The sequence below is a fragment of the Suricata suricatta genome, chromosome 1 (genome assembly GCF_006229205.1).
Source record: "Suricata suricatta isolate VVHF042 chromosome 1, meerkat_22Aug2017_6uvM2_HiC, whole genome shotgun sequence".
In the NCBI taxonomy this organism is placed as follows: domain Eukaryota; kingdom Metazoa; phylum Chordata; class Mammalia; order Carnivora; family Herpestidae; genus Suricata; species Suricata suricatta.
In genome coordinates, this window is record NC_043700.1 from 55,875,410 (window position 1) to 55,901,738 (window position 26,329).

A 26,329-nucleotide genomic window follows, 5' to 3' on the forward strand; every position below is an offset into this window, starting at 1 on the left:
TGAGGTCCTTGAGATTTTGGATACTAGCCCTTTATCTGATATGTCATTTGCAACTATCTTTTCCCATTATGTCGGTTGCCTATTAGTTTTCTTGCCTTATCTCTCTATGAAGATAATCATTATTTCATAGAGAAAATTAGGCTTAAAAGTCCCACATTACCTCATATTTTCTGCCTCTAGACTTACAAATTTATTTGTAATTGTACCAAATCTTTCTTTGTTTTCTCTACTCTCAGGGAAAGATAAAATATCCTCTGTTTAAAAGTAATCTTTCCCATTCCATTCTGTTTGGTAATTTTAATACTAATAATTATTAACATCTCATTTACTACTTTATTGGGTACTTTATGTTACATGTAGTTCTAAGTTATTATATTAACTCTAATCTCACAACAGTGCCCTGGGGTAGATTCTGTTACATTGCCATTTTATAACCTATCAAGGTATCAAAAAATTAACTAGCTCAAGTTTTGTAGCTACTAAATGATAGAAGTATTTAAATTTCTGTCATCTGACTTCAGAGCTCACACTTTCATCTAGTTACTTAAGGGCCTTCCGTACATAAACGTCAGTTATTTCTTTTCTGAACTTTCCTTCTTTAGTGGTAACCCTCCCTGGCCTACAAATGTATTTGTGTTTCTCACATTCCTACATAGTCATCATCCTGTCTCCTCCTTCTCTTCATAGCCAGGCACTTCAAATTAATGAAAAACCTGTTGTCTCTTACTGCTTACCTACGATTCCATTTTCCTTTCATGTCCACAGCTTATTATAACCAAATCATCTTGAAATGTGACCATTCTGTGATGTTTGATCTCATGACTACTTCAGTATTTCTTCCTTGGATTCTGTGATACCATATTCTCTTTGTTTATCCTTCTCTGATCACTATTTCTAAATATCTTCTATAGGATTCTTTTCAATCTTTAAATGCTTGTATTATCTGGGGTTCTCTCCTTGTTTATTTTCTTTCTATAAATAATATCCTGGGCACTCCCACATAGTGTTTGATCAGGGACTGATGATTTCAATATCTGTACCAGTTACTCAGACTCCTCTCCTAATTTCTATCTAGCTGACTCTGGACATCATTTTCTCAGTGTTACATTAGCACCTTGGTTTTAAATTTTTCTTTTATTTTAAAAACTACCATACAATAAAATTAACTTTATTTTTCTTTTCCAGTAATTCAAATTTTAACACATAAATAAATTCATGTAACCACCACTATAGTCAGGAAAGAACAACTCTTTCACCTCCCAAAACTCTCTTGTGTTATTTCTTAAGATAGTCTGTCTCCTCCCATCTTGGCAGCCACTGATCTTTGTCTTAAGAATAACTTATCTTGTATGGATGTGTACACACATACATAGTAGCATATAGCCTTTGCAGTTGGCTTCATTTATTTTAATGATATTCATACAAGTTGTTGCCTATATCAGTAGCTTTATCTTTTTTGTTGGTGAATAGTATTCCATTTATATGGATGTGCTATGATTTGTTTATCCATTCACCCATTCAGGAACATTTGGGTTGTTTCTAGTTTTTGGTAATTATGAGTGGTGCTGCTTTGATCAGTTATAAACAAGTTTTTGTATGAGTGTTGGTTTTTATATCTTGGGGGTATCCAGGAGTGGGTTTGCTGAATCATATGATGAGTATATATTTTACTTGATTTAAAAATATGTCAAACCATTTTCTAAAATACTTGTGCAATTTTGCAATCTTATCAGCAGTATGTAAGAGTTCCAGTTACTCTGCATCTCATCACATTTGATATTGTCAGTATTTTTTATTTTAGCCATCTAATCCATGAATAGGGGTATCTCATTGTGGTTTAATTTGCATTTCTCTAAATGAGAGTGACATTGAATAACTTCATGAGCTTATTTGTCATCTGAAAACCGTTTTAGAGAAGAGGTCCATTTTAATTGTGTTGTTCTCTTATGTAGCTTTGAGAGTTCTTTGTGTTTTGGATACAAGTCTTTTATTCAATAGGTGAGTTGCTATTGTTTTCTCTTAGTTTGTAGGTTAGCTTATCACTCTCTTAACTTTTGCAGAGCAAAGGTATTAACTTTGTTGAGGTCTAATCTGTCATGTTTGCATTTGTTTATGGATTATGCTTTTGTTGTCATGTCTGATTACTCTTTGCCTTTCTGACAGCAGTAAAAATGTTCTCTTATTTGTTCTTTTAAAAGCTTTATAGTTTTACTTTTTACCTTTAAGTTCTGTGATCTGGGAAGAAAATGTTTTTCTTAGGATAAAATTCATATAACATAAAATTTACTGTTAACCATTTTAAAATATACAATTCAGCAGTATTAAGAACATTCACAATGATGTTTTCCTTGTGCTTGATTTCTGGTCTTTTTGCTCTTTTTTCATCTTTTAAGGTCAAAGCTTAGATAATAGAGACCTTTCTTTTTTTCTAAGGGTGTTGTATGCTATAAAATTTCCCTCCAAGCACTCCTTTAGGTGTAGCCACAAATTTTGCTTTTGTATTTTCATTTCCATTCAATTCAAAATATATTCTAATTTTCTTTGAAACATCCTCTTTGGCCCATGGTTTACTTAGAATTGTATTGTTTAATTTCCAAGTGTTTGGACATATTCTGATTATTTTTAGTTACTGTTTTCTAGTTTTATTTTATTTTATAATGGTCAGAGAACATACTGTGGGATTTCATTCAGTCCTTTTACATTTGTTAGGGTTTGTGCTTTGATCTAGGATATGATCTGTCTTCATGAATGTTCCACATACACTTGAAAATAGTGTGTATTCTACTGTTGGGTGGAGTATTATATGTTTCAGTTAGATACAGTTAGCTGGCAATGTTTTTAGTATTTCTTGATCCATGCTCAAATTTTGTCTAATCTGTTTGATACTGTGGTAGGGATGTGTTGAAATCTGCAAGTATAATTCTGAATTTGTCTGTTTCTCTTTGCATTCTGTCAGTTTTTCCTCCCTCCTTCTCCCTGCCCCCCAACTTTTTAAGAGCATACACTTTTAGGATTGTTGGACTTATTTGGTGAATTGACCTTTCTGTCAAAATGTAGTCTCTTTTTACTCCTTGTGTTCATTTTCTTTTATAGAATACCAAATTACCGTAGCTTGATGGGTTTTCACAGCACACTTTTATCATCTCATAGTTTTTGTAGGTTAGAAGTCTGGGCACAGCTTAGCTAGGTCCTCCACTTAGGGTCTCACTTGGCTTCAATCAAAGTCACCGGGACTACATTCTTACTTGGAGGCCCATTTGAAGAAGGATTCACTTCCAGGGTCATTCATGTTGGTAAGACAACTGATTTTCTTGTGACTCCATGAATGAGAGCCCCAGCTACTTGCTGGCTGGAGTTCTCCCTCGGTTCCTAGAGACTTCTGAAGTTCCCTGCCACATGGGCTTATCTAACACATCTATTTACTTCATTCAGCAAGAATGGTCTATAGAGGGAGTATGCTAGTGAACCAGAATGATAGAGAATGTAACAATTACAGGAGTGATATACTATTACCTTTGCCGTATTTTATTGGTTGGAAGCAAATCACAGAATCTCCCCACCCTCAGAGGGAGGACATAACACAGGGCTCAATCTCAGGAAACAAGGTTTATGGAAGCTGCCCTAGAGTTCATGTGTCACATTCTTGTTGATTATTTTTGCTCTGAAGTTTACTTTCGTTGATACTAATAGAACCGTTCAAGTTTCTTCTGATTAGCATTTGCATGGTACATCTAGTTCCATCCTTTTAAGTTACCTGTAATGATTGATTTGATGAGTTTCTTGTAGTGAATCTGTGGTTGACCGGTGGGATTTTTTTTAATACATTCTAACAATTCCCATTTTTAATCAGTGTGTTTAATATAATTGAATTATATTTAATATTATTATTGATATGTTTAGATTTATGCATAATGTTTTATTTTTATGTAGTTAAAAATGTTTTATTGATTTCTGAGAGAGAGAGAGCATGTGTGAGGAAGGGACAGAGGGAAGAGGACAGAAGTTTCGAAGTGGGCTGTACGCTGAGAACAGCAAGCCCAATGGAGGGCTTGAATTCACGAACTGTGAGATCATGACTTGAGCCAACCAGGCACCCCACATTTATTATTTTTCTATTTTTTTCTCTGTTTTTGTTTCTCTTTCCGATTTCTTGCTGACTTTAGGTTAGTCAAACACTTTTTATTACTCTGCTTCAGTAAATCTCTTCTGATTTGGGCTATATTTATCCTTTTAGTGGTTGCTAAAGGAAATTAAAAAACATACTTTACTTTTCATAATGAACAGCATTTTACTACTTCAATTAGATTGTAGAAATCTTTCCACCATATTGGTGCCTTTACCCTCTCCAGTTTTATGGTATAGTTGTCTTATGTATTATGTTTATGTGCATTTAAATCCCCACCAAGCAATGTTGTAATATTTGCCTACAACTTTAAACAAATTTCATACCTCAAGCAGACAGGAATATTTTATTACATTTAGACAAATATTTATTGTGTCTCTTTCTGTTCATTTCTAATGTTCCAGGTTTTCTTAAGTCATTTGTCTGTAGAAATTCCTTTAGCAGTTCTTTTAGATCAGGCCTCCTTGCTATAAATCCTCATTTCTATTTCATCTTTGTTTGGAAGCAATATTTTCACTGGCTGTAGTATTTTGGGTTGATAGTCCATTTCTTTTATTGTTTAAAAAATGTTACATCTCTTTTGGTCCTCCATAGGTTTTTAATGAGAAATCCTCACCTACTCAAATTATATTCCTCCTATAAGTCTGTAGTTTTAGCAATGTGATTAAGTTGTCTCTGGCATGGATTTCTTTAGGTTTATTCTGTTGGTAGTTTGCTAAGTTTCTTGGACTTACAGTTTTATGCCTTATGCCATTTTTGAGCCATTATTTCTTCAGGTATTTTTTTGGTACTGCATTCTTTTCTTTTTTGGTTCTCTGATAACATGAATGTTAGATCTTTGTTCTTGTTCGACAGGTTTGTGAAGCTCTGTTCAGTTTTTCCCACTTCTTTTTTTTCTTTCCTAGAGAGAGAGAATGTGTGTGTGAGTGGGGCAGAGGGACAGAAGGAGAGGGATAGAGAGAATCCCAAGCAGGCTCTGGGCTCAGCAGAGAGCCCAATGTGCGGCTCAACCTCACGACTGTGAGCTGATAACTTGAGCTAAAATCAAGAAATGGATCCTCAGGGCACCTGGGGTGGCTCAGTCATTTAAGCGTCTGACTCTTGACTTTGGCTCAGGTCATGATCTCATGGTTCATGGATTTGAGATTCTCTCTCTCTCCCCTGTCCCTGCTCATCCCCTGCTCGCTCGCGCTCGCTCTCTCTCTCTCTCTCTCTCTCTCAGAATAAATAAATAAACTTAAAAAAAAAAAGAATTGGACTCCCTCAACCAACTGAGCAACCCAGGGACCCCTCCAGTTTCTTTTCTCTTATTTAGATTGGATAATTTCTATTCTCTTTTCAGGTTTTCTTACTCTTGCCCCTTTCATCCTCATTCTGCTTATTTGATCCATCTATAGAGTGTTTTATTTTGGTGATTGTATGTTTCATTTCTTGTGTTTCTATTTGGATCTCTTTGTATCTTTTTTAATGTTTATTTTTGAGAGAGAGAGAGAGAGAGAGAGAGAGAGAGAAAGACAAAGACAATGAGCGGGGGAGGGGCAGAGAGGGAAATGAGGTCCGAGGTGGGCTCTGTGACAGCAGCAAGCCCAGTGTGGGGGCTTGAACCCATAAATTGTGAGATCATGAACTGAACCAAAGTCGGATGCTCAGCTGATTGAGCCACAAGGTGCCCCTAATTTTCATGATTTCTTTATATCTTTTTATTCTTTGCTGATATATCCTATTTTAACCTTTTCCACCACTGGTCATGATTACTTTTCAAGTACTTTTATAACAGTTTCTGTAAAGTTTTTGTCAGATAATTATATTAATATTGTAATAAAATGTAATTATTTAACATATTAATAATATAATTATAATTAATATTTAATGTCATTTAAACATTATCTCCTTATTGTGTATTACCAAGTAAATTGAGATTTTTGTGTGTGTAGTTCTTCATACAGTAATTAATTTTGGACTCTATCTGAACATTTGGAAATTTACAGTATTAGACTTTATATTCTGTTTAAATCATGCAGAGGTGGTTGATTACGTTTGTTTTAGCAGACAGTTGACCTGTCAGGCCCAGGCTACCAGTTCCTACTTTTCTGCAGTTCTAGTTTTTCCCCTCAAAGTCTTACAGTGCTCTTCAGTTGTGTCCTGCCTGTATACTGCCCTGCGTGGTCTTGCTGAGATCTGGGTACAGGTCTAGCTGTTAGCTCTATTTTCAGAGTCTTCCGTGTGCAGAACGGGATTATATCCATACATATACAGGTTATCAGTGAGGCCAGCATTTTATAAACAACTTATGAGGTCATTTTCCTGAGCTCCACCCAGTTTGCCATCAACTTGATGCTTTCTTTTCCCTAGGGCTCCACTTCCAGTCTTCCAGGTATAAGCTTCCTGTCTAGGCTCTGCCTTTTTGGCACTTCAATATCTTTGGAGACAAAGATTCCCCTCCCTCAGAGTTTGGCTTCTTGTAAGCTCCTTTTGGTGTCTCAGCTGCCACCTCCGCAGTGAGCTTTCCTTTTCCTTGGGCTATAGCACAAGAGAAAATTTAAAAAAGGAGAGAGAAAGGGGGGAAAAAAGGAGATTTCCTCCTTTCTCAGGTTTTCCAGAGTTCCTCTGCACTCTATAAGCTAGAACTAGAAGTTTTCTTCTCTACCCGTCATTACAAGAGTGCTGAATTGCAGGGGTTTTTTTTGCCAAGTTAGGTTTAAGCCAGAAGAGTGCTAGTTTTAAAAAAATGATACACCCACCATGTGCTTGGTGGTACTTTGAGTTCTGGTATTCTCTAATTTACTTCCTTCTATTTACTTTTCACAGTCCACAAATGTTCTGTCCAGATTTGATAGTTCTATTCAGTGGGAGAAGAGGGGTAGCATGTGCTTATAACATCTTATCCAGAACTGGAGCTTTTCAGTACTTCTTTCTTAATATTTTCAAAACTAAACTAATTTAAATATCTTCAGATATACTGCCCTTTCTGTATTATCCATCTTACTGTAAAGAATCACCATCAATCGTTTCTCGGCCTTTTGGCTAGGATCAAGTGAAGAATTACCATCATAGGTGGCTGGACTTTCGGTTTTGGTTTGAATTACTGGGAACTCAAGTGATGTTTCAGAATCTTCTCTCTGTCACTGCCCTAACCAGCTCATATCCATCCGATCAGTAACCAAATCTCATATTTTCTACCCTTGCATATCTTGTGTACTCTTCTTTTTTATTTTTATTATTTCTACCCTAGTTGAAATTCTTATCATTTGCTATTCTTTTCAACTCTTTACTTCTAATCTGGGATTTTTCTAATGCATCTTTTACTTGAGCTGCCTATAATCTTTCTAAAGCAAAACTGAACACATTGCTCATTAGCTTGAAGTTATTCAGTGTTTCTTTATTGCTCAGAGGGTAAATTAAAACCTCTTTAGCATAGCTGAAAGCTTCCATCCTTTGGCTTTCTTACTGCTCTTGATTTTTCTCTCTCTCTTACTTTCTTCATCCCTTACTTCAGCAATACTATATTACTTGAGGTTCTCAGAAAGTGCTGTTTCTAGTTTTTACCTGAAATTGCATTTCCTTTATCTTCTTGATGAGAGAGTTTGTGGTACTTTTCTTTTGCCTTGTTGGCTTGGGCACTACTGCAGAGGATGAGGGAGAGATTCAGTGGGAAAGAGTGAATTGCTTTCTACTGTAGGATAATGGTGATTAACTATAGACATAATAATTATTATATACAGTGTGTTGTATAGCTTACAAAAAGCTTTCTGATTTTTTGGCCTTCATGTATCTTCATAGGAATTTCAGAGTATAGACATTGTATTGTCACCATAGGAAAGAGTTAATCAGCTCTAATAATTAGGATTAAGAAGAGTGGGAGAGGAGTATGGTAAACGCAAGGAGTATGCCAGAGTTTACTTTGAAAACACAGTGAGAAGTCTGTGGGAACACTCATTCATAGTGTTCCATGCTATCTCTCAACAACCCTGTCTCATGTAGGAGACTCTGCTTAGCCCAGCTTTGTTGATAGTGGAAAAAGATCACTTTAAAGTAACTTAACTACAATAGAGATCCACATTTTGTAGTAAAGAGTGAAAAGGAGCTTTGATTGGGGTTTTACCTTGAAAAATGCAGTTTAAAAATTACTTTGTTTTGTATTTTTATCAGAATTTTGCTTATATTTTCAAGTCTGTATTAATTTGAAACCAATTAATTGAAGAGGATTATAATTTTTCTGACAGAATTGTATAATGAATACAGTATGCATTTATCAAATCCAAGATACAACTGTAAGGCATAGTGTTATTTTACATACAACTAAAAGAGAAAAGATGTTGCCAATTTAACTGATACGTTACTTTTTGTCACTAAATTTTTTATTTTGTACTTGAATTAATTTTTGGATTTACATTTTTTATTATATCATTCAATTCATAAAAAGGAAAATATAAATGAAATAAATTGATAAAAGTGTTCATTCCTAATTCTACTTCACATTCCTAATTTGCCTTTCCAGTCATTTCTTTTTTTAACTAGGGTCATTGATGTCCATGTTTTCTCAAATAATATTATTCTCTCTGACACCAAGTACATTGATTTTTCTTGCTTTTATTGAAAGGAATCAATGAAAAGTTTTTAACAACTAGTAGGGGTCATGTTTCTTCTTGAACAAGCCCATAAATGATATTTTATATCTAAACTTCAGAGGGTTACAGTTGTCCAATTATGACACCAAGAAAGAACTAACAAAATTTAGACGTCCCTCAGATATAACATTTATGTTACAATTGAATCTGGCCTAAAGTTGATGAGTTTATAACAGATTGTAAGATGCCATTAACTATAAGATGCCCCCCACCTCAAAAGTGTTAGAATATTAAAAATATTTATATTAGAATTGATGAAAGATGGTACAGCCTTCACTTAATGATTTTACATCTTCTACTTTTATAACTATAATATAAAAGAGAACCATTTTTTTCAGAAATGGCAAAGACTTTGGCACTTTTTTAAGGATTATTTCTTAATTTTTTAATACCCAAAATATTTTGAGGAATCAACATTATAAGTCTTTGCAGTTTTCTTTTATTCACTTAAATTATCTAATCCTATCATATTTATAGATGATTTTACATCTGTTTTGAACAATTTTATATCATTATCATCATCTTTATGAAATCCTGTATCTTTGGCAAGATTTGCAGTTTCTTCTGTCATTCATCTTGTATAACATCCAACAGTCTCAGGATTGATCAGCAAGACCTTAACGTGATGAATGTGAATAGAAACTGGTGTTAAATGAGGATGGAATGATACATGGGGACTAATTTTATCATGGTCATTAATGCATATTTTGGGGCTGTGACACATTTGTTTCTCAATTCAACAGTGTAACTGCTGAGATCTTTATATAACTGTACCTAGAACATAGTACAATAATGAATATTTATGATCCCTGACTCTTCAAGAAAAATTGTTAACCAGTGATTTAAAGCAGCATTATTTATTAATAATTACAATACTCATTATTTGTACAGTTTGAAAATGTGTATACATTCACACTGTGGTTAATCCTCAAAATCACTCATAAAAATCTCCATTTTGCTGATGAAGAGAAACATTTTTAAAGAGGTTGTAACAGATGTCTGTCTCAAACCTAATATGTGTTTTGTAATACTTTTACAAATCACATTATCAATAAACAAATCTAAACAGGATTAAGTTCAGAGTCTTAAAAATTAATCTTTTGTAATTGGAAGGCTACTGTAAATTATTTGCTCCGTACATCTTATGAAGTGCTTTGGGAGATCATAATGAATTATAACATTGTTTCTCTGGCAAAATGAAATTAAAGTCCCCTGACTTAGGAATAAGCATTTGGAACATAAATTAATTTTAGGTTAAATTGGTATTTAAAGAAACTGGGTTTCAAAATAATTTTATATGCTTGTGTATGTATGTATTCAAAATTTTCCCTGTTTGGGTCACTGAAATTTTCAAAAACTGAAATTTTCAAAGGTTAAGAAAACTAACAAGGAAGACTTTCAGCAAAATGATTTGTTTTCCTGTAAACAGTATGAATAAAAAGTAAAGTAACTCAGAATCTAATTCTGACAGTAATTCTTTGGGGTACAAATCATTATTCCTCGGTTATAGGTTTTGAAACCACCTCAGAGTTCTTTGTACTCTGCCTAAGATCACACAGTATGTCCAACGGCAGGATTCAAGCCTAGTGTGTGTGACTTTGGAAATTATACTTTCAACTCTCTATTATGCTCTATGCTCCTTTTTATTTTTTATTTAAAAAAAATTTTTTTAACATTTATTTATTTTTGAGAGACAGAAAGTGAGAAGGGGAGGGCAGAGAGAGAGACACAGAATCCGAAGCAGGCTCCATGCTCTGAGCTGTCAGCCCAGAGCCCAATGCGGGTCTGGAACTCACAAATCAGGAGATCATGACCTGAGCCGAAGTCGGCTGCTTAACCAGCTGAGCCACCCAGGCACCCCTCTGCTCCTTTTAAAATTTCATACTAGTATTTGCTTTAATTTAAGTAATACTTATAGAAATTACTGTAGACAGGTAATTTTGTAGAGGAAGGGTGGGCAGACCTTTTCTGTAAAAGGGCAGGTAGTAGGTATAAAGGCTTCACAGTGCATATGGTGTCCAACAAAACAAGTGTGGCGATATTCTCGTGAAGCTATATTCACAAAATCAGGCAGCAACCTAGATGTGACCTTAATTAATTATAGTTTACAATTAATACTTGTATTAATTATAGTTTGCTGATTCTTATTTAAAAATAATCCTAATAGGTTAGTTCTTCAATACTAAGTTGTTTAGTTTAAATGTTTTTTTCAGTTCTTTAAAAATTAATCTCTTATACTTCTAAACATTAATGTTTGGTGCATAGGAAAGAATACATGTGTAAATTATGAAACAAAATACACTTATCAGGAGGTATTGCACTAAGAAGTTCAGTCAATATGCTGCTTTCTAATGTAGGTATTGGCAAGAGTTTTTCTAGAAAGGGCTAAATAATGAATATTTAAGGCTTTATTAGCCATAAAGTCATCATCACTACAAGACTCTTCATTGTAGTGCAAAAGTAACCATAGACACTGTGTCAATGAATGAGTGTGGCTGAGTTTCAGTAAAACTTTATTTATGAACAGTGAAATTTGAATTTCTTGTAATTTACTTGTGGTCATGAAATATTCTTCTTTTCATTGTTTTCCCCACCATTTAAAAATGTAAAAACCATTGTTAGTTTATGGACCATACAAAAAAAGGTGGTAGGTTGGATTTAGCCTATGAGCCATAGTTTGTCAACCTCTGTCCTAACCTTTTTTCTGGCTTCTCTCCAGAGGTTGCCATTATCCTGAACTGTGGATTTATCATTACTATGGATTGTTTAGAATACTTTTTTCCCATTTATGTATGTGTATTTACACAGTGTATTATTCTTTTTTGTTTTAACCATTATAAAAATTATACTATATATAGATTGGACATTTTTCCCATTCAACATTATTTTTCTAAAATTCATTCAGTAGTTGAGTATAACTGTATAATAGTCCTCTGTGTGTATATTATTCTTCTGACAGTAAGTATTTAGTTTGCTTTAATTTCTCCTTTGAACATTCTTGTACATGTTTCCTGGTACACCTGTGTAAGAATTTTTCTTGGCTATCAATTTTCTTCTGTTGAATAACTTAGAAAAACTTCTGAATTATTTCCCTTGACAATATTACTTTCTTATTAACTGATCTTAAATCATTCTGTATTTATATTAATGGAAAACTGCCTTTAAAATGTTCAGTTAAGTGTTAAACATTTCATTTATTCATTCATTTATTTAGTATTATACAAACATTTATTGACTTGAGCTTGCTTATCTTATGTAAGATAAGCAACAAAGTAGATAAATAGTTAAACCAACAATTTAATACTAACAGCAGCTGTTTATTGACAGCTTACTATGCCAGGCATTATGTTCACTTTTATATGCATTACCCTTTGTATTAGTCTGCTAGGACTGCTGTAACAAAATGCCACAAACTAAGTGGCTTAAACAACAGAAATGTATTATCTCACAGTACTGGAGAGTAAAAATCCAAGACCCACATGTCTACAGGGTAGTTTCCTTCTGAGGGCTGTTAGGAAGAATCACTCATGCCTCTTCCCTATCTTCTGGTGGTTAGCTGGCAGTCTTTAGCATTCCTTGACATTAGAATCATCACCCTAATCTCTCTGCCTTCATTTCACATAGTTTTTTCCTTGTATTTGCATCTGCTCCAAATTCCCTTTCATAAGAACATCATTTACACTGGATTAGGGCCCATTTTAATAATCTCATTTTAACTTGATGAAGATACTGTTTCCAAATAAGTTCAAATTCTGGGGTAATAGGCATTAGGACTTAAGCATACAGATTTTGGGAGAACAAAGTTCAACCTGTAACAGTCTCTTTTTTACTCTACAACAGTCCCAGGTAACTCTTTCAAACTTTAATGATACTGGTCCCATCAGAGCATATATTGCATTATAAAAACTCTAGATCCTGAAAAATAACTTATGCACAGTTTCAGAACAAGATGGCATAAACCCACTTTTCCCAGCTCCTCCCCTCTGAATATAGTTAAATTCTGGAAACTGCTTAACGTACAATTATAGTAGAATTCTATATGCTGGAAAGAAGAAGATGAACTAAGGACCTCAGGATTTAGAAAAGACAATGTGGCATGTGGTTCCCTGGGGTTTTTTTTTTTAAGTGTATTTATTTTGAGAGAGAGAGCGCGCACATGTGTGCATAAATAAGGAAGGGGCAAAGAGGGAAAAAGAGAATCCCAGGAACTATGAGATCACAATCTGAGCCCAAATCAAGTCAGTCACTTAACCAAATGAGACACCCAGGAATCCTCCCTGGTATTTCTTTTTATTTCCTATATATTGTGGGCTTGCTGTTGGCTATGCCTGCATCCCAGATCCACTATAAATGAATAAAAAGCAAAAACAGAAACCAAAAAGTTGATCTCACTTGCCAAATTAATGGAAGAAGAGGAATCCCAGCAGGATTCTGTTGTAACTCGGGGAAGCATTGAAGTTTCAGGCCATCCCAACCTCATTTCACAACTAGAGCATTGGCAGGGAACTCAGAGAGCATTTTGACCCATCACTGGCAACAAAGCCTTAGACCATCCCAGTTCCACTCAACATCTGAGGCACTAGCAGGTGATTCTATCTGACCACAGAAGTAGTAGCCATGAAGCCCTGTGCCTCCATCCCCCCATCTGGTGGTACAAGAAGACTCAGACCCAGTGTCATCTGCCTCCCACCCTCAGAAGATCTTCCAGTAACAGCAGATGGATCAGGGAGACAACTTTCATCATCACAAGATAGCACTAGCAGGGATTGAGCAGGAGTGCCATTGGCAGCAGAACAATGAAGCAGATTAGAATAATATTACAAGGATTCAGAAAAGCAAACTGTCATCAGGACTAAAGCCCATGACAGTGGGCCAGAACATAAAAGTTAATCCTAAAAGGGCCTACTGCCTGCTAAAATTGAAGACATTAAGAGTCTAATAATATAATAACTAAAATATTTAGAACATAATAAAAAAAATCACTTGTCATACCAAGAACCAGGAAAACCGCAACCTGAATGAGTAAGGCCACTGAGCTGTCACTAGTATCAAGATGCATTACATACTGGAATTCTGACAGATTTTAAAGCTGCTTCAAATAAATGCTTCAATGAGATAAAACTGACCTGGGTGAATAAAAAAAGGAAAATCTCAGTAATGAAATATAAAGTTAAAAAGTGACCAAATATGGCACAATAACAGACACATAGACCAATAGAATAGAATAGATAACCCAGAATTGGACCCACAAATGTATGGCCAGTTAATCTTCGACAAGGCAGGAATGAGTATCCAATGGAAAAAAGACAACCTGTTTTAACAGATGGTGCTAGGAGAACTGGACAGCAACATGCAAAAGAATAAAACTAGACCACTTTCTTTCACTATATACAAAAAGAAACTCAAAATGGATGAAGGACCTGAATGTGAGACAGGAAACCATCAAAACCCTAGAGGAGAAAGCAGGAAACAACCTCCTTGACCTCAACCACATCAATTTCCTATTCCACACATCCCCAAAGGCAAGGGAATCAAGGGTAAAAATGAACTATTGGGACCTCAACAAGATAAAAAGCTTCTGCAATGCAAAGGAAACAATCAGTAAAACTAATAGGCAACCAATGGAATGGAAAAGATAGTTGCAAATGACATACCGGATAAAGGGCTAGTATCCAAAATCTGTAAGGAACTCACCAAACTACAGACCCAAAAAACAATGAAGAAATGGGCAGAAGACATGAACAGACATTTCTCCAAAGAGGAAATCCAGATGGCCAACAGACACATGAAACAATGCTCAGTGTCACTCATCATCAGGGAAATACAAATCAAAACCACACTGAGATACCACCTCACACCAGTCAGAGTGGCTAAAATGAACAAATCAAGAGACTATAGATGCTGGCGAGGATGTGGAGAAATAGGCACCCTCCTACACTGTTGGTGGGAATATAAACTGTACAGTCCGTCTGGAAAACAATGCGGAGGCTCCTCAAAAAAAAATTAACAATAGAACTCCCCTATGACCCAGGAATAGCACTGCTAGGGATTTATCCAAGGGATACAGAAGTGCTGATGCACAGGGGCACATGTACCCCAATGTTCATAGCAGCACTTTCAGTGATAGCCAAATCATGGAAAGAGCCTAAATGTCCATCAGCTGACAAATGGATAAAGGTGTGGTTTATATGGAAACCAATTTGACGATAAACTATTATAAATTAAAAAAAGAAGATGTGGTTTATATATACAATGGAATACTATATGGCAATGAAAAAGAATGAAATCTGGCCATTTGTAGCAATATGGATGGAACTCGAGGGTGTTATGCTAAGTGAAATAAGGCAGAGAAGGTCAGATACCATATGTTTTCACTCATAAGTAGAACAGGAGAAACTTAACAGAGGACCATGGGGAAGGGGAAGGGGAAAATGTAGTTGGGGAAAGGGAAGGAGGCAAACCATTAAAGACTCTTGAATACTGAGAACAACTTGAGGTTTGATGGGAGTGGGGGAGAGGGGAAGGGTGGTGATGGGCATGGAGGAGGGCACTTGTTGGGATGAGCACTGGGTGTTAGATGGAAACAAACTTGACAATAAACTATAAAAGAAAAAAAAAACAAAGAAAAAAAGTTTTTAAAAAACCCAAATAGAAATTATATAATTGGAAAAAATACTAACCAAAATTTAAAATTCACTAGATAGATCCAGTGATAGTGTGGAGATGACAGAAGGTAGAATTACTGAACTTGAAGAAGGTCAACTTAATTTACTCAGTCTGAACAACAGAGAGAGAAAAGACTGAAAAAAGTATTTCAGTCTTAAGTATCTGTGGAACAATAAGAAAAGATATAACATTTGTATCATTACAGCCCAAAGGACAAGAGAAAGAGTGTGATTTTGAAAAAAGTATTTGAAGAAATAATAACTGAAAACTTTCTACATTTGGTAGAGGGGGAAAAAAAAAACCTATGGATGTAAGAAGCTGAGCAAACTCCCAGCTAGGATAAACAAAGAAATCTTCACCAAACAATATTATTAAATTTCTGAAATTAAAAGACAAAATAAATCTTTAAAAATACAGAGAGAAATGACATATTACCTATGAAGCAGCACCAAATTGAATGACATCAGATCTTTCATCTGAAACTGTGGAGTATAGGAGGAAGTGACAACATTTTTCAAGTGCTAAAGGAAAAGAAGTCTCAATCTGGAGCCCTTTATCTGATGAAACTGTCTTTTAGGAGTGAAGGGGAAATAAAGATATTCTTAAACTAAACTAAAAGAATCTTTTGTTAACAGAGCAAATAAGATTGCTTGGGACAAAGAAATAGAGACATTACATAATAAAAGGAACAGTTCAATAAGTTATTCAGGAACACCTGGGTGGCTCAGTCAGTTAACGGGCCAACTCTTGATTTTGGTTCAGGTCATGATCTCACAGTTTGTGAGTTTGAGGCCCATGTTGGACTCTGTACTGACAGCATGGAGCCTGCTTGGGATTTTCTCTCTCTCTGTTTCTGTCTCTCCCTCTCTCTGCCCTTACCTCACTCACATATATGAGTGCTCTCGCTCTCTCTCTCTCTCTCTCTCTCTCTTTTCCTCTTCACCCTCTCTCTCCCTTTCTCTCCCTCTCTCAAAATAATATATATATAAATTATATATTTTTTGTAATATTACAAAAATGTATATATATCTATAATTTTTTTGGCAATCCTAAATGGCTGTATATGAAACAGTGGAGTTTCAAAATATATAAAGCAGAAACTAACAGAGCTAAGAGGAGAAACTCACGAGTATAATTAGGGACTTTAGCACCCTGTTCTCAGTGATTGATAGAATTGCTAGACAGAAATTAGCAATGATATAGAATAACTAAACACCATCACAAGCTGGCAAGTTCTAACTTACATTTATAGAGCATTCTACCCAACAATAGCACAATACACTTTTTTCTTTCAAGCGAAAATGAGTTAACACATGATGATACATTCACCATGAACAACTATCTGCTGGCTCGTAAAACAAAACTTATATTCAGAAAACTCAGAATTATGGAGTATAATTTTTGAACATCATGGAATCAAACTAGAAATCTATAATAAATGACAAAAAATCTACAAACAATTGAAAATTAAAACACTTCTAACTAAGATGGGGTCAAATAGGAAATATAAAAGGAAACTTAAGTATACATAGAACCAGGGCATTTGGGAGGTTCAGTTGGTTAAGTGAGTGATTTTTGATTTCATCTCAGGTCATGCTCTGAAGGTTTTGTGAGTTTGACCCCCACGTTGTTTAGCCTTGGGATCCTCTCTCTCCTCCTTCTCTGCCCTGGGCCACTCATGCTCACTTGCCCTCTCCCTCTGTCTCTCAAAACAAATAAACTTAAAAAATACATAAAACTGAATGAAAATAGATATACAACATATTAAAATTTGTGAAATGCAGCTAAAGCACATATATTTATATTTATTCATATAAAAGAAATTTATAGCTCTAGATCCTTATAAATTGGAAAAGAAGAAAGGTCTCAAATCTGTACTCTTAAGTTCCTATCTTGATGCTAAAAAAAAAAGAAAAAAAAAGAAGAGAAGCAAAATAGACCCAAAGCAATAGACCCAAAACAAGCAGAAGGAGGAAATTATTAAAGTAGAAATCAATGAAATTGAAAAGGGGAAAACTATTGAGAAAGTTAATAAAATGAACAACAGATTCTTAGAAAATAATAAATGAAATTGATAATCTGTAGATTGACGAAAATAAAAAGAATAATGTCACAAATCACGAATATCAGGAATGAAACAAAGATATCTCAACAGATCTTATAGTGAGTAAAAAGATAATAACAAGCAACTCAACTCTCATAAATTCAACAACTTAGAAGAAATAGACCAAGTCTTTAAAAACTACAAACTACCAAATTGGGATAGATATCATTAATAGTTCTATAACTTTTAAAAATTTGTGATTTGAAAGCTGTCAAAAAAAGAAATCTCTAGGCCTGAATTGTTTCAGTGGAGAATTTTACCAAACATTCAAAGGATTAACATCAGTTTGATATGATGATACCATCTCTTTTAGGAAATAGTAACAGAAGGAGCATTTCTCAATTCATTTTGAGGCCTGTATTACCCTGATACCCAAGGTAGAGAAAGCACAAAAAAAGAAAAGTACAGACTAATATATACCATGAACCTAGATGGAAAACAATATTTAGGATATCTAATCCAACCACAACCAAGTGGTATTTAGTGCTGTTTCAATATTAGAAAATCAAGGTGATCTACCATATCAATAGGTTAAAGAAGAAAAATCATATATCAATTGATGCATAAAGTCTTTTTTTAAATTTTTTTAAATGTTTTATTTATTTTTGATACAGAGAGAGACAGAGCATGAGAGGGGGAGGGGCAGAGAGAGAGGGAGACACAGAATCTGAAGCAGGCTCCAGGCTCTGAGCTAGCTGTCAGCACAGAGCCCGATGTGGGGCTCAAACACACGAACGTGAGATCTGATCTGAGCTGAAGTCGGAGGCTTAACTGACTGAGCCACCCAGGCGCCCCCAGAAAGTCTTTTGATGAATTTCAACATGTGTGATAAGAAATGTCAACATACTAGAAATAGAGAACATCTTCAGCTCCAAAAAAATTTACTTCTAACTAATTTACTCTAACTTCATATAGAGAGAAGACTAAATGTTCTCCCTCTACAGTTGGAAAAAAGGGAAGGATGTTTGCTCTTACTTGTCTACTCAACATAGTACTGGAAGTTCTAGTTATTGCAATAAGGCAAGAATAAGAAATAAAAGGTATACAGATTTGAAAAGGAGGAAGGAATAAAATGATTTCTATTTTCAGTTGACATGATTAATTTGCTTAGAAAATACCAAGGTCTCTAAAAAAACTCTCCTTAAACTAAAAGAAATGAGTTTATTATAGTTAACAGGACACAAGATTCAATACATAAAAATCAAATGAATTTTTTCTAAAGTTTATTTATTGAAAGAGAGAGAGAGCAGGGGAGGGGCAGAGAGGGAGGGAGACGGAATGCTAAACAGCCTTTGCACTGTCAATGTGGACCCTGATGCAGGGTTCAATCCCACAAACTGTGAGATTGTGACCTGAGCTTAAACCAAGAGTCAGATGCTCAACTGACTGAGCCACCCAGGTGCCCGTCTACTGAAGTTTTTTAAAGTTTATTTGTTTTGAGAGGCAGAATAGAGAGAGAGAGAGAGATCATAAGCAAGGGAAGGGAAGAGAAGGAGAGAGAATCTCAAGCAGGCTTCATGCCATCAGTGTAGAGCCCAACATGAGGCTCGAACTCCCAAACTGTGAGATCATGACCTGAGCCCAGATCAAGAGTCAGATCAAGAGTCTGATGCTTAACCAACTGAGCCACCCAGGTGCCCCTGAATTTCTGTAAAATGATAGTGAACAAGTGGAAACTGATACAAAAAAAATATACCATTTACAACTGCTAAAATGTAAAAAATGAAAAAAAAATATGCAGGCTTTATGTGTTTAAAATAACAAAATATTGATGAAATTAAAGAAGACCTAAATCTTGGAGAATCATACCATGTTGATGAATTGGAAGACTCAATGTAGTAAAAATGGCAAGTTGTTCCAAGTCAATCTATGTTTAGTCCAATTCCTAGTAAAATCTCAGGAATATTTTTTTTTTATAGATGTAGACAGACTTGTTCTAAAACATATATGGAAAGGGATGCCTGGGTGCCTCAGTCAGTTAAGTGTCTGATTTCTGCTCAGGTCATGATCTCCCAGCTCATGAGTTTGAGCCCCATGTCGGGCTCTGTGCTGACATCTCAGAACCTGGAGCCTGCTTCGGATTTGTGTGTCTCTTCTGCTCCTCCACCACTCACATTCTGTCTCATTCTCCTTCAAAAATAAATAAACATCAAAAAAATTTTTTAATAAAAAATAAATTGTATATGGAAAGAAAATGGTCTTAAAGCAGACAAAATAGTTTTTTTTTCTTTAGATGATTTCTACACCCAACATGATGCTTAAACTCATGTCTCCAAGATCGAGTCACATACTCTTCCGATTGAGCCAGCCAGGTGCCCCAAAATAGCAAAATAGTTCTGAAGAAGAATTATGTGGGAAGAATGACTCTTCCATTTATTAAGGCTTACTTACAGGGGCACCTGGCTGACTCAGTCGGTTGAGCAGCGGCTATTTATTTAGGTTTGTATCAGGATCTAGAGGTTTGTGAGTTCGAGCCCCGCATTGGGCTCCATGCCGCTGATGCGGATTCTCTCTCTGCCCTACCCTTCCCCTGGTCATTCTCATTTTCTCTCTCTCTCTCTCTCTCTCTACCTCTCTAGAATAAATAGACATTAAAAAAAAATTTAAAAAGCTTACAGCTATGGGAATCAAAACAGTATAGGACTAGTGGAGGGATAGACACATAGATTCATGGAATGGTATGGAGAACACACTAATAGACCCTTACAAAAATGCCCAAATGATTCTTGAAAATGAATCAAAAGCAATTCATGGAGGAGGGATTGCCTTTTCAGTATTGGTGTTGGAGAAATTGGACTTCCATCCATAGGCAAAAGTATGAACCTTGATCTAAACCTCACATTTTATTAAAAGAGATCATGCACTGTAAGGGAAAACATAAAATTGTAAAGCTTTTAGAAGAAGAAGAAAATTTGAGACCTCAGACTAGACAACGAATTCTTAGACTTTCCATTAAAAGCACAATCTCTGAAAGGAAAACTTGATAAACTGGACTTCATCAGAATTAAAAACTTTTGTTCTGCAAAAGACCTTGTTTAGAGGAAGAAAATACAAATTACAGATTGGGAGAAAATATGTGTAAACCCCATATTCAACAAAGAACTTGTGCATAGAGCACACAAAGAATCACCAATCCTCAACATTAAAAATATAAAGAATCCAGTTAGAAAATGGGCAAAAGAGTAGCTAAACATTTCATTGAAGAAGGTATAAAAAAGGCATATAAACTGTTGAAAGATGGTTCATCATCATAGCTATGTGAGAAATGCAAATTAAAACCACATTAACATATCACTACACACCTATCAGAATGACTAAAATTAAAAAATGATAAAAACCAGGGTTGCCTGGGTGGCTCAGTCGGTTGAGTGTCCTACTGTACGACCTTGACTCAGGTCATAATCTCATGGCTTGTTAGTTTGAGTGCCGCGTTGGGCTCTGTACTGACAGCTCAGAGCCTGAAGCCTGCTTCAGATTCTGTATTGGTCTTTCTATCTCTCTGCCCCTTCCCTGCTACCACACTCTCTCTCTCTCTCTCCGTCCTTCTCTGTCTTTCAAATATAAACAAACATTTTAAAAAGTGATAAAAACCAAATGCTGGTGATGATGTGGAGATACTGGATCATCCATTTCTAGTAAGAATGTAAAGTGATACAGCCACTCTGCAAAATAGTTTGGCACTGCCCTTTAAAACTAAAAATGGATTTACCATACCAAGAACAAGTAATGCTACTCTTGCACGTATGTCCCAGAGTAAAGAATAAATTTTCACTCAGAAACTTGTACATGAATGTTCTTAGCAACTTCAACTCCTAATACCCCAAAAACTTGAAACGTCCTTCAGTGGGTGAATGAACAAATTATGGTATATCCATACCATGGAATACTACTTGGCAGTAAAATGAAACAAACTATTGATTTATGCATCCAATACCTTGAATGTACTACAAGAAAATAACACAATAAAAACAGTGAATCTCAAGCAGATACATATTATATAATTCTAATATGTAAATTTGTAGTAGTTGATGGGTCTTAGGTATTGGAGTAGTGAATGTGGCTACAAAGTGTTATAGTAATGGTACAATTGAGTACCTTGATTATGGTGGTGGTTACATAAAGCTATATGTATAATAAAATTACACTGATACAGATAGACAATTGTGCATGCCTAACTACTGAAATCAGTTTCCTGGCTTTGATAGTGCACTATAGTTATGCAAGATGATTAAATTGGGAGAGGCTGGATAAAAGGTCCATGAAAGCTCCCTGTACATTTTATCTTTCTGTGAATCTATAATATTCCAAAGTAAAATGTTTAAAAAAAATTGCTTCAAAGTAACTCAGGTTTTTTTACTTGAAGTTCTTAAATACCATGAAAGGAAGACAGTCTATAGCATTACTCAGTTCTCCTCCCCACCTCTCCTGTAACTCTTTTGGTATTTCATTCATCTTTTCAGAGTTCACCTCACATCTTTGCCCAGCCCTGCCTATTTCTTGTTTGATTTGCATTTTGGAAGATGAATAGAGTTAGCCATTTTAAGAAGATGACTGAGATCATGGCATAGTCTGCAAACCACAAGTAATTGTCATGGCTAGAGTGTAAGCTTTATGATTAAGCTGTGGCAGAGATGAGAATAGATGTGGCTAGGTTACAAATAGCCTTATATGTCGTGCATCAGAATAGAATGTGGATTATATTATGAAGATAATGGGAATCATTGAAAGAGTTAGGTGGGCTTTGATGTAAAAGAGACTGTTAAAAAGGTTACTCTGCATTGTAGCAAATAGACTGGGGTATAGAATAGACTGAGAGGGGGCACCTGGGTGGCTCAGTCGGTTAGGCGTCCGACTTTAGCTCAAGTCATGATCTCACAGTCTGTGGGTTCGAGCCCTGCATTGAGCTCTATGCTGACAGCTAGCTCAGAGCCTGGAGCCTGCTTCCGATTCTGTATCTCCCTCTTTCTCTGACCCTCCCCTGATTGCGCTGTCTTTGTTTGTCTCTCAAAAATAAATAAAAAACATTTAAAAAAAAGAATAGATGGAGAGGTATAATGATAAATTAGAAAGGTCTTGGAAATCCAGGAGTCAAGAGAAAAGAGCATGAGCTAAGGCAGAAATTAAAGAGATAGACAGGAGGAGGTAAATTGGTGATTTCACAGTCATTTCTATTTGGTAGAGAAGAGAAAAAGGTGACAATAACTCCCACCTCACTGGGTGGCTGACTATGATCAGTAACTGAAGAGGGAGTAAGATCATATAGTAAAAAGAATGATGAGGTCGGGTTTATAAATTGTTTGAAGTAGCTTTGCTACATAAAGAGTTGAGTGTCCAGTTGTCAGTTGAATATACATAGAAGTTCAAGAGAAGAGCGCTGCCAGGTTGATTTAGATCTGGGAATTGGCAGCATATGTTATGGCCTGGGAATGAGAAGACAAGAAGGACCAGAGGATGCATCTTGACTAAATATTGACATTAATGATGAGCCATGGAAAAGAAAGTCCTGTGAAAAATAGTGAAGATTGATTGGAAGAACCCAAGAGACAGTGCTAATATAAATATGAAAGAGAAGAAGAGATTTTTTTAATGTATGAATTAGATTACACTAGTAGGTGGTATATTATGAATATTACATTGTCAGTTAATGTTTTTAAGGATATTGAATATGAGGAGACTCAGAATATTGAAATTAATTAATATGTTAATAATGTAAAATCAGAGTAACTATAGTAAAATTCTAGTTTTATAAAGACAAGATGCGTAAGTATTTGTACATATGCACAGAAAGGAATTTGGAAGGGAATAGCCTTAGACTTTAGGTGTTTCAGATGGTAGAATTGTGATTTATATTTTATAAGTTTTCTATAGTGAACATATATGTTTTTTTTTGAGAGAAAAAATACTTCTGTGGATTCAAACTCATTTCTAGTCAAAATGTTAATTGCAAAGTTTGCACTAAAGAGTCCATTTGAATTGTTAACTAGGAAGTCAGTGGTAACCCTAGAAAAATTTCAGAGTCATGGTGGGGTTGGAAACCAGATGGTAGTGGGTTAGAAAGTAAATAGGAAAAAAAATAAGTAGGAAGCAGGAAAATGGAAGTTATGCATGAATGGTCATATATATATAAAGTGTTCTTTTTTTTTTTAAATGTTTTATTTATTTTTGATACAGAGAGAGACAGAGCATGAGAGGGGTAGGGGCAGAGAGAGAAGGAGACACAGAACCAGAAGCAGGCTCCAGGCTCTGAGCTGGCTGTCAGCACAGAGCCTGACGCGGGGCTCGAACCCACAAACGTGAGATCTGACCTGAGCCGAAGTCGGAGGTTTAACCAACTGAGCCACCCAGGCGCCCCTATAAAGTGTTCTTTCAACAAGCTGATAAAAAGTTATTATATAGGGAAGTGAGACATTGAGGATTTTTTTAAAGAAAAATCTTACAGCATAGTTGTGTGCTGAAGGAAGAAAAAATGGGTAGTTTGGCAATCTGATACTTTTTTACGGGTTATTAATAATTTCTGATAAGGACATAATTCCATGTTTATGATAAACTACGTTTAAAAATGATGTCATTTTGTGATTGAGTATGATCATTTGCAGTATAGTCATAGCACGTGCCTGGGTGTAGAGTTAGAGTTCCAATAGTTAATACTGTGTCTTGTGTATTTAGTATGTAAACAGATTTGTAGAAATGGTTGGACCTTTACAGAACAAAACTTTGGTTTGGGTTTAGTTAACCTCTAAAATACTTTTAAAAACCTGACTACTAAAATGGCTAATAAAAACATACCTGATCTCTGTTTTGAATAATTATGTTTGGGGTTTAATTGCTTCCTTCAATGTTCTCACTGAATGTATTGGTTAAATCGATACAGGAAAATGCCAGGGTTTTATCTAAGTTCATGAGCTAGAAATGATCAGTATTTGCCAAAAGAAATAAAGTGGCACCTGGATATTCCTAGGTAAGATGCTGATATAGCCTTAGTCATTCTTTAAACTTAGTACATTAAATGATGAACAGGGAATCCTGCAAAACCTGGCAGCTATGTATGGAGGCAGGTCCAGCTCTTCAAGAGGAGGGAAGCCAAGAAACAAAGAGGAAGAGGTATGCTTCCCGCATGTTCGCTACCTCCGTCACATAGCCATTTTTGAGTTTATTGCCTTCCTTTCTTGCATGGTTTAAATTCTTAACAATTATTTAAGGATTTTGTAGGTCTAGAGGGACCTGTTAATATAATTTGACTGACCTACTGTGTCATAATTTTGCCCCGTAACTGATATTCAGTATTCTGAGTTCAATTTCTTTTCTTTTGATAAAATTAAAAATTTATAATGTATTTCTTTTCAGATAAGTTGTTCTAAATTAAACACTTGAAAGCTAATATTACATTTCCATTAACCAGATTTTAAAACTTTTATTTGTTGTATTCAGATTAACACTTTTCTTTAAATTAAAAAAATTTTAGCAATAAAAATGTTGATAGTTTTTTTAAATTAAACTTTTGTGTGTTTTTTTTCTCCTTGTAGGTTTATCTGGCAAGACTGAGACAAATAAGACTGCAGAACTTCAATGAGCGCCAACAGATTAGAGCCAAACTTCGTGGTGAAAAGGCAGGTCAAAAAATAACCTTTTAAAAAATAATTGAATGGGAAAAAAGTAATTGAATGATATAATAGATGAAGATTTAAAATGCTATGCCACTAACACAAAATCTGATGAAGAAAGTGAAAGTCAAAGATCAGAAAACTATACATATAGATAAATTACATTTTTAAGTATTTTTTTTGTTTTTTTTTAAATGTTTTATTTAGTTTTGATACAGAGAGAGACAGAGCATGAGAGGGGGAGGGGCAGAGAGAGAAGGAGTCACAGAACCGGAAGCAGGCTCCAGGCTCTGAGCTAGCTGTCAGCACAGAGCCCGACGCAGGGTTCGAACTCATGAACGTGAGATCTGACCTGAGCCAAAGTCGGAGGCCCAACCGACTGAGCCACCCAGGTGCCCCTAAATTACATTTTATATATTAGTTTGATAATCGATGAGAACATTTGTTCCAGAGGAATTCTGAGAGGGAAACATAGGTAGTGCCCATGGACATTTTATATCGTTCTATTTTTGTCTTTTGCAGCTGTGAGAGAAAACTAGTAATGTTAAACAATTTACTGTTTTATATTTTTAGGTGATAGTCTGTTCATATTATCTTCTGAGCTCTGCCCTCAATTGGAGGCCCTGTCCTAAGTGGTTTGCTTATGTACTTACTTTGTAGAAAGAAGCTGATTATTCTGAAGGACAAGAGGGAAGTGAGGAGGCTGACGTGAGGCGTAAAAAAGTTGAAGCACTTAAGGTATGGACTAGAAATAAACAGATTTTCTTTGAGTAAATTGGAACCTGAGCTAGAGACTTGTATTAAGTCTTGACTGGTTATTCTCTTACCTTAATTTTTCATTCCCCTTTATCCCTCACTCTTTGGTTTCTGAAAAATAACGTCTTCCTCTCTTCATATCTTATATTTATGGAGGACAATTTGATGAAATCATAACATAAGTGTGTGAAGCTCTTACGCAAGTACCTTAAAAAGAATAAATGATCATCTTAAAAATGAAAAATATAACTGTCCATTTCTGTGAAGAAATAATTAATTTTGTTGATTGATTTTATTTTCAGGCCCAAGCAAGTGCACGTGCGGCTGTACTAAAAGAACAATTAGAACGAAAGAGAAAGGAAGCATATGAGAGAGAAAAGAAAGTATGGGAAGAGCATGTAAGATTTAACTCATATTCTTGATCCTACTCATGTTAATGTTCTTATATCTT

General features: G+C 35.3%; 1 protein-coding gene across 2 annotated transcripts in view; it reads left to right on the forward strand.

Annotated features, from left to right (window-relative positions):
- The window catches only part of NEK1 (NIMA related kinase 1), a 216,246-nt gene that overhangs the window by 99,902 nt on the left and 90,015 nt on the right, over positions 1-26,329 (forward strand). The window contains exons 19-22 of one of the 2 annotated variants that reach the window (XM_029938932.1): positions 24,539-24,622; positions 25,045-25,128; positions 25,783-25,860; positions 26,181-26,276. In XM_029938932.1, the coding sequence (XP_029794792.1) occupies positions 24,539-24,622; positions 25,045-25,128; positions 25,783-25,860; positions 26,181-26,276 (342 nt within the window). The remainder of the gene's footprint in view (positions 1-24,538; positions 24,623-25,044; positions 25,129-25,782; positions 25,861-26,180; positions 26,277-26,329) is intronic. The other variant, XM_029938937.1, reaches the window with a different exon arrangement.